This window comes from Humulus lupulus, chromosome 4 (assembly GCF_963169125.1).
Source record: "Humulus lupulus chromosome 4, drHumLupu1.1, whole genome shotgun sequence".
NCBI lineage: Eukaryota > Viridiplantae > Streptophyta > Magnoliopsida > Rosales > Cannabaceae > Humulus > Humulus lupulus.
The window spans coordinates 8,536,842-8,546,329 of NC_084796.1; the positions used below are offsets into that span (position 1 = coordinate 8,536,842).

Genomic DNA, 9,488 nt, shown 5'->3' on the forward strand with positions numbered 1-9,488 from the left:
TTCTTTTAATTTAATTATTTTTATATTATTAAAACTATGTATGTGTATTAATTTTTGCTGGATATGTATATTATTGTATGTGTATCATAAAATCAGAGGAGTGGCAAAATACATAATAATAATAATAATAATAATAATAATAATAAAAATATCTTAAATTCAATAAGTAACAATTTTCAAGCCCAAGAGAAAAAATTTATTAATTATGAACTATTTGTTTATATTATTATTTACTTTCTTCACTTACAAGAATTCAAAACAAAAATATATTTATCTACTTATTTATTTTTAAATTACTTTTAGTCTCCTCACAAGAAGCAAAATATTAGAGAAAGGGTAACAATATTAACGGGTTGCTCATGCCTTAGGCACGAGCCATGGGCTAGTATATATATATAAATATATATATATATATTTACATATAAAAAAACCAAACTACACATGTCTCAATTTTCATTGGCCAATTCAAAAAATATATTATTAATAAAAATAAAAATAATATAACTTTGTCTTAATGTAAGCAATTGTGTGGAATCAAGACATATCCTATTCATACTAATTGTTCCAATAATAATTCACAATAAAATCAATATACCTTCAATACCAATTTGGCTCCTATGTTTTTCTCAAATATGCGATCGGCTCCTGTATTTTATTAAATGACAATTCATACCCCGTGTTTTACAAAATGATCAAAATAGTACTCTATACTCAAATTTTCAAATATAATATTTCATTCTCAGCTCTTTGACCACGTTCTTCGCTTCTCTGAACTTATCACATTACTAATGACTCAAGAATTGATCTTATAATTGAAAATGTTTTGACCAAAATCAGGTCTAGGGTACTATTTTGATCTATTTGTAAAACACAGGGTCTAAATAATCATTTAACAAAATACATAGGTCGATCGCGTATTTAAAAAAAATATATGGGCCAAAATAGTATTTTCCCTATATATACATATAATATATATAGATGTACATATTAATTTTGTTTTTTTTAATGCAACAACATCTCAAAGAGGAGGGAGCACAAAACTTCATTAACAATTAGAAGAACTAAATGCCCCATAAACTACCAAAAGATAGAGAAATTAGCACAACAATACAACCATGCAACCTACAACAACAAATTACAAAAAACAACAATCAATACTGAACAAAGGGAACCACAAAAATGAAAAAAAAAAATATCAAGCCACAAGGCAATTGGAAGATCAACAAAAGCAACAAAAACAAACTAGAAGTTACTAAATCACAATTTTTAAATATTCATTAAGAATTCGGCTGTCAATATTCTGCATCTTAGTCTTCAATAATGAATCGATTATATGTATATATGCTTTTATATATATATATATATAGGAATTTTCTTAGTATTGTTGGAGTGTTTTCTCGGCACTTGAAGAAATTATAATACAATTTTTTTTTGTATAGTTATAACAGACATGCACCGATTTTCAGAAAATTCAAAATAATTTGCGATGCCGAAATTAAAGTTTAAACAGTTAGTTGCATGCGTACCTAATTTTTTTAATACGTCTGGAAAACAACTATTTGAACTCTGATTTCGGCACCGTAAATTATTCGAAATTTCTTGAAAATTGACAGGATGTATGTTATAACTATAATATACGTCATCGTAGAAAAAAAATTGGGTTATAATTTATCCAAGTGCCGAAAATAGAAAACGCTCCTATGGTTGGAGCAAAAGTGATGCCCCTACCTAAGAAGTTCTCTATATATATAAAAAGAGTTTATACATCCGATGGTTAATAAATAATAACTAATTTCAACTCTCTGACACTTGAACCACCACTTCTACAACTAAACCCTTCACCAATCATAACATCTCCTGTTGGTGTACATTATAGTTATAGGTGTTGGAAATACACATAACATGATCATTGTTTGTTTTCATGTAATTCATATATTATCAAACAAACATGCAAAATTCCTGGAACATGCTTCTATGAAATTGATACAAAATACAGAGTAAAGTATAGTAACTTACATTACGCAGCGAAATTGGAACAACTCTTTCATTCTATCTCTCTAACCCTTGATTCATTTCTGTAGCAAAGTATTATTAAGAGATTGAACTAGATCAGCAACACAGTCTTCCTCACCAAGCCTTTGATCAACCTAGAACTAGTGTGGGCTTCTCAACACATGAGATAGATATCTAGAAGAGAAGAGTTAGTGGCTAGAAGAGTGTGATTCTAGAGTTTTATATGACTGAACACTTATCAAAACTTGCTCTTTGTCAGATGTCTTGTATTGTCATCTGACATATGAAAACCCTAACTATAACACTCTATTTATAGACACATCCATGTGATTATTTTCTTATTTAAATTAATTAAAAAATAAAATATAAATATAGTTCTATCATGGCTGACCCACACCATATGGGTTGGCCTCATGATATGTGTCTTAAATTTAAGGCCCAATGGATTCAAATTTAAGACCTTTTTATTTATACATTTTAAATAATTAAATTCATATTCAAATTAACTATTTATAATTTGAAACTTAATTTAATATTAACACAAATTTGTCATTATTAATAAATATGCCCAATATTCTCTTTTATTATCTAAATCACATATCTCTGTAAAAATTTCCAAAATTGACCTAGCCAACTTTAAAAATCATAATTGATAATTAAATCAATTAATTGAGACATTCTACATGATTTACTCAATGGTGAAGCGGAGACCATAAATCCATGAAATCAAACTCTAATAAGTTATTGTGAATTTATTTACGAATAATTTCATTACTTTATTAATTCATCGTGACTCCACTATAGACTCAGAATTGCACTCTTTAATTTATAGAAAACTTTACACCAAATGTAAATAAGTTATCCATTGTTACAATCATTATCGTCATTCAACCCTCTATAGATGATCTACTAATGAGGCGGATGCTAATTACCATTTTACCTCTCATTTGTATTTAATCCTTGTTATCCCTAAAAAATACGATGATGACGTGGCGAATGAGAAAGCTGCACGTGGCATCACAAATCAGGGAAAATGACGAAGTATTGAGAAAAGACCGACGATCAAAAAAGATAGGTCCAGGACCTATAGTGAAGTTGGTCAGGCCAAGACCTCATAGGGGTGGTCGGCCTGGCCCTAGCCCCTAGGGGTGGTCGGCCTGACCCCTACCCCTAGGGGCGGTCGGCCTGACCCCAACCCTTAAGGGTGGTCGGCCCCAATATGCCCAAGAGCCCCTAGGGGTGGTTGGCCTGACCCCTACCCCAGGGGTGGTGTAATGACCCACTACTCTAGACTTTTGGATCATTAACGAAGCTATACATACAAATTCTTACTAAAACTTACATTTGCGAAAATACCATAATTTTATTAGAAATTTGTAGAAACAAAAGTTACTTTCATAAAATAAGTAGGATATGGGTACCCATTGTCTTTAAAACAAAACATAACTTAAAGTGAAAAGGAGTTACATAGAAAGTGCGGAAAAATACATGTAAAACCATAAAAAGGTAAAACAAGACTACATCCTCGAAAGATCGAACTCTCGACTCCTTGAATCCATTCACCATCGATACACAATCTCCAAGCATCCACGAACCTTACCGCCACTAATAGCTATTTTCCTGCACATAAAACAAAAAGGAATGAGCCTAATGCCCAGCAAGGAAAATCTAGCACATACATCATGTACATAAATTTCATAATAATCATAAAGACATATCATAACACTTAATACATACACATACTATAATGGCCATTATTACTTGGGGTCCCATAGACTAAACAAGTCATATGCCCGTGAGATTAGTGGGGTCCTACTAGCTAAGTAGGTCATATGCCCATAATCTATTTGGGGTCTTGTTAGTCAAATGGGTCATATGCCCAAGCCTACAAACATACATATCATAACACTTATCATAACATATTTCATAACATAAAACATAAGATAACATAAGCATAAAACATATAGATTCTATCCTATTTTCCTTACCAAAGTTACCGGGATATGTGGACAGCGTTGGGACTTTTGGAACACTCCTAAAACCATATATAACAAGGTGAGTTGATTGAAGAAAAAGAGATGAAAAGGAATGGGAAGACTAAACCATTGAAAAACATACTTACCAAAACTTATGTGCTCAAGAACTTAGATTTCCTAACCAAAATAAAGATTAAGGTTAGAGGACTGAGTAGAAGATTATGAGAACTTAAAAGAACAAATACAGAATTGAACTAGAGTTTTGGGTTACCTTGAAGACTTGTAAGACCAATCTACACCTCAAACCGAAATACTCTAAAACCTTACTTCCCAAAGTATTTGATAAGCTTATGATGATCAAGCTTATGATTCCCAAACCCAGGTGTTTATACTCTCACACTCACTTAGCACTTGCAGCCTCTGAACTTAGAGCAAAAGATGAATAATGGCTGGGTACTAGGTCCTATTTATAGAGTTTAGGAATGAAAGGATATTGATTTTACTTAAATAAAAATAATAGCTTTTTAGGTGAAAATAATTTGAATAATCGTTCAGCAGAGGCTGAAGACTCGTTCAAAAAGATGCTGGACTTATCAAGAGGTTGAATGGCTGAATGGGAAATGATTTCAAAACATTTCAAAATACACTGATAGAGGCGATATATCGCCCCATGTAGGCGATATATCGCCTGGGCCAGTATGCCCGAGGCTGTCGTGCATCGTCTCGTGTTTTCCGTATCTACGTGCTGCGATATATCGCCCCCTATAGCTGCGATATATCGGCACACGCTGATTAATTAAACACGAAATTACACATTTTTAGCTAAGTTTGAATGGAGTAAACAGCCTTGACTAAGCCCTCAACGTATTCAAAGCAGCTGACTGACCTTATAGCATTCAAACTTTACTCCTTATTAAATTTAATCCTCAAAATACTTAATTCTTAATCATCCATTCATAACATGTGCTTAAAATCCTATTGGTCCTCATCTAAACCTTATAGTATAACAAATATTATCCTTAATATCAGTCATATAATCAAACCTTAGGTTAAACTTAATATTCTTAAACTATAGGTTAAACTTAGAAAATCTATAAGTACTACTATGAGTGTCCAAATAATTCCCGGTCTAAACCAAAAATCCACAGTTACAAAGATAATGCTATAAATACTATAATACTACTATCTATCTTAGCTAAGTAAAGTTATTGGACTCTACAGGTGGTCGGCCTGACATGCTCAAGAACCATTGATCGTTAAAATATGTATACGCAAGTGCACACAATCGATTCAAGTAATATAGATGATAAAGAGAGTATCATTCTCACGAAGACTATCTTCCAAGTTCCACTAATTGTTCTTTTAATTTCTATTGGGCAACTAAGAATTTGACCTTTAAATTTAATTTTAAATATGAAAATACTTTAAACAAGAAAACAACTAAATAAAATATTTAAAGCACTATGAAAAAGACCTAGGGTGTTAATTTCATTAATTTTTCATTCTACTAATTGTATTAATCAATTCTAGTTTTCTTTCTTTCTATTCTAATAGCAGGTTAACATAAATTGATTCCTATTCTTTTTCAAAATATAAGATCTCAGCCTATATACAGGTTTTCTACATCTCTGTGATAAACTTAAACATATAGAAGGCATTAAACATGGAAACCTAATTACGACACAAGTCATACAGGTACTTTCATCCAATATGCAACCTATGTCTATATAATGAAAGCATGTTCAATTCTCATCTTTCGAATTTTGAATCAAAATCATTAAAACAAGCAAATAGTGATCAAGTATTTACTAGCATTAAACACACATTATATAGATTAGAATAGAGAATAAAAATCAAAAGAATATCATAATTCAATTAGATAGAAATCTGAGTGACTACATTAAACCCTAGATAAAAATTGTTTAGTTCATATCAGGCATGACTAAATAAACAAAATAATTCATAAACTTGAAGAAAAAATAAAAATATGAAACTACAGAATATTAAACCTAAGAACTACAATTAGTTTCTAAAAAACGTAATTAAAAACTGACCTAATGACTTAATTAAACCTCAAACAATTATAGTAAAAAAAATATATAAAATCTTGTGTTTTTCCTTGTGCGGGTCGCGACTTGGCATTGTCTGGGTCGCGGCCCGTGTCTATTATTGGCCCTTTTCATCTCGTATTTTGGCTTCAGGCGCCGCGACTCAGCTTATGCAAGTCGCGGCCTGTGTCTCATCGTCTCCTGAACTTAGCCTCTGTTTCCTTTTAAGTCGCGACTTGAAATCCCAAGTCGCGACACTAATTCTTTCCAGCAACATATATGTCTCTGACTTCCCCTCAAGTCGCGACTCTAAGGTCCAAGTCGCAACTTAATTAATTTTTCTCAGATTTGATCCTTTAGATCATCTCTTCATCAAAACCCGTCCTTGAAGCATCCTTGATATCATTTTTAGTCCAATAATCGCCAAAAACCTCATTTTTCCACCGTTTAGCTTCTTTTTGTATTTTTTTCTCATGATTCATCACACCAATGAATAATGCTCTCCAAATATACATTACCTGATGTAAGGACTATTTGACTTTTTTTTTTATCTACTTAAAGAAATAGTGGCTTACATCACCTATTTGAGAGTGCTCTAAGTTTTATCATCAAATTTTGTTTGGGAAAAATAAAATAAGGAATAAGACTTCAAGTTCCTAAGATTATATATATCCAAAACTCTTAAAAATTAGGTACAATATAATCAACATAGTGTTTTTCCTAACAAATAAAGAAGTTTAACTAGTTGTTATACCTTAGTAATATTGATATTTTTATTTAATTATTTTTTTAAAAAATAAAAAGTATTAGAACAGAAGACAGTTGGGAATAATGCTCATTAAATGAAAATTAACACTATAATAAAAAGCTCAATATGGGTCCATTTTGAATTCCTTGGCTGGCCTAAATTAAGTGAACAATTGTTAGCCTCCTAAACAGCTTCAATCTTAGCTATATATATACTACAAATCTCATTGAGTTATCAAATCACTTATATATATTATCATAAGAGAGTTAACTACTCTTTCCCAATGAGGATTTCTTCTTCTCTTTTCCAATGGGCACTTCTGTGCTTATGTGCTCTGAGTTTCTGCCAAGCTTCTTCAGGTATGTAAAACTCAATATTTTATCCTACTACAAGCTTTTTCCTTTTAACTTATTTAGAAGAGAAAACCAGAAAATATATAAATATATATATATATATATATTTGTTAGATAAACAATAAAATTCATGTTAACTATTTTAATATTACAAAATATATATTAGCTTGCTGCATAAAAATTGTTACATTTTAATTTTTCATTACTTAAGGGCCAATGTAGAGAAATACATAGTTTAAAATAAATGATCGAATAGAATATTTGATAGTTTAGGAACTAAATAGAGATTGACAGTTGTCTATATGATGTTAGAAACATTCTAATTTGATATTATGTATTACAAATATTATAGACTACTCGATCTGTTTTTCAGACTATATATTCATATAAATCCCAATTTGTGTTTTTTTTTTATGTTATGCAGAGGATACAGGTATTAAAGATGAAGATATGTTTTTTCCATTACCAAAGACACCATCTTTTAAGAAACATTATGACTTTTTTCATCGCCCCATTCCAGGGTTTGAAAAGCCTCTTCCTCCAACAACTCCCATTTATAAGCCAGAACCAAAGTCGGAGCCAAAAGTAGAGCCAAAACCAGATACCAAACCAAAGCCAGAGCCAAAATCAGAGATCAAACCAAAACCAAAGCCAGAGCCTAAACCAGAAATCAAACCAAAACCAAAGCCAAAATGCGAGCCCAAACCAGAGACCAAACCGAAACCAAAGCCCAAAGAAAAGTCTAAACCAAAACCAAAATCTGAACCCAAACCAGAGACCAAGCCAAAACCAAAGCCAAAAATAGAGACAAAACCAAAACCAGAACCAAAGCCAGAGCCAAAGCCAACCATTCCAATTCAGAAGCCATATCCCCATCCTTTCTTTAAGAAGCCACCATTTCATCAACCCATTTTTAAGTTCCCACATCCTAAGAAGCCATGTCCTCCCTCATCTTCTTAAATTAATAGTGTGGTAGCTCGAATTTCATTTGCTTTCAAGTGTTGCAAATGAAGGCTTCTTATATTGGTTGAAAAGGAGAATTATATGGGAAATAATATATTGTGGTTATTAAATAAGGTTGATTTAGTGTGTAATAAAATTGTGTCAATGTTTCTTTCCAATGGAGAGGAACATGTGAAATATAATGTATGGTACTATCTTTTTTTATTAATTGCAGTCGAAGTGATGAGATATATTAAAATATAGCCAAACGGGCTTCAATTACAATACATTACACCAATTAATATATAGATATATAAAGTTTGTAGCAGACATAGCCATATTAATGTAATTAGAACTTGACTGTAGACTAACAGGTTTTCCTAGAAAAAAATAATAACAAAACACCACTATCTACAAAAATAGCAAAACTACACGTACGAGATTCAATTAGTAGAGTCAATTAGACTGAAGAAGACTAAACATACTCAATAGAAATATGTTTTGTAATCGACTACAATTCTAAAAACTAAAATCAGTTCATTATTATGCTTGTAATTAGTTACTTCTCTAAAAATGGTAACAACTTTAAAAACACAAAAGCATTTTGTTGAAACGAAAAAGGATATGTAACTAGTTACCAATTTGATATATAGTGGTAGCTGGTACTATTGAAAAATTAAAAACTGGTACCCAGTTATTGTGCTATATTTGCAAATGGTTACCGCTTTTAAAATTGTAACTAATTATTGTGCTATGTTTTACCCAATTACAATTCTAAAAATTATAATAAGTTACTATGTTATGGTTGTAACTAGTTACAACTCTAAATGCTGTAATCAATTACTGTGTTATACTTGTTACTGGTTACCATTCTTAAAACCGTAACTAATTACCGTGCTGTGTTTTTAGAGACTAAAATCTCGTTTCTTCTCTAAACTTGAAAAAAAAAAGTTTAATAATTATTGTATGTTTTAAAATTGAAGCTGTTAGTTGTATATATATATATATTGTTACAATATATATTTACATATAAAAAAACCAAACTACACATGTCTCAATTTTCCTTGGCCAATTCAAAAAATATATTATTAATAAAAAATAAAAATAATATAACTTTGTCTTAGTGTAAGCAATTGTGTGGAATCAAGACATATCATATTCATATATACTAATTGTTCCAATAATAATTCACAATAAAGTCAATATACCTTCAATACATATTGATTGCATTGCATGTACTCCATGTATATTGATGAGAAAGTGAGTGCCTTCAGGTAACATTGTGAACTTGCTGAAACAATTAGGTCGAAGAAGATAGTTTTGTAAATATCAAGTTACCATCTCTTCTCTCACCTTTAATTTCAATCTTCGATATCTTTTGTTAAAGTGCACAATTCGTTATTAATTT

General features: G+C 31.0%; 1 protein-coding gene across 1 annotated transcript; it reads left to right on the forward strand.

Annotated features, from left to right (window-relative positions):
* Window positions 1-6,996: 6,996 nt before the first annotated feature.
* Window positions 6,997-8,343, forward strand: LOC133828812 (uncharacterized). The gene is made up of 2 exons (XM_062258908.1): window positions 6,997-7,144; window positions 7,563-8,343. The coding sequence occupies exons 1-2, from the start codon at window positions 7,069-7,071 to the stop codon at window positions 8,096-8,098; spliced, it is 612 nt and encodes a 203-aa protein (XP_062114892.1). The 5' UTR covers window positions 6,997-7,068; the 3' UTR covers window positions 8,099-8,343.
* The last annotated feature ends 1,145 nt before the right edge of the window (window positions 8,344-9,488 follow it).

Excerpts from the sequence above, each read along its gene's own strand:
- LOC133828812 (XM_062258908.1), top strand. The coding sequence starts at position 7,069 with ATGAGGATTTCTTCTTCTCTTTTCCAATGGGCACTTCTGTGCTTATGT. Across the intron at positions 7,145-7,562 it reads TTTCTGCCAAGCTTCTTCAG|AGGATACAGGTATTAAAGAT; the intron begins GTATGTAAAACT and ends TATGTTATGCAG.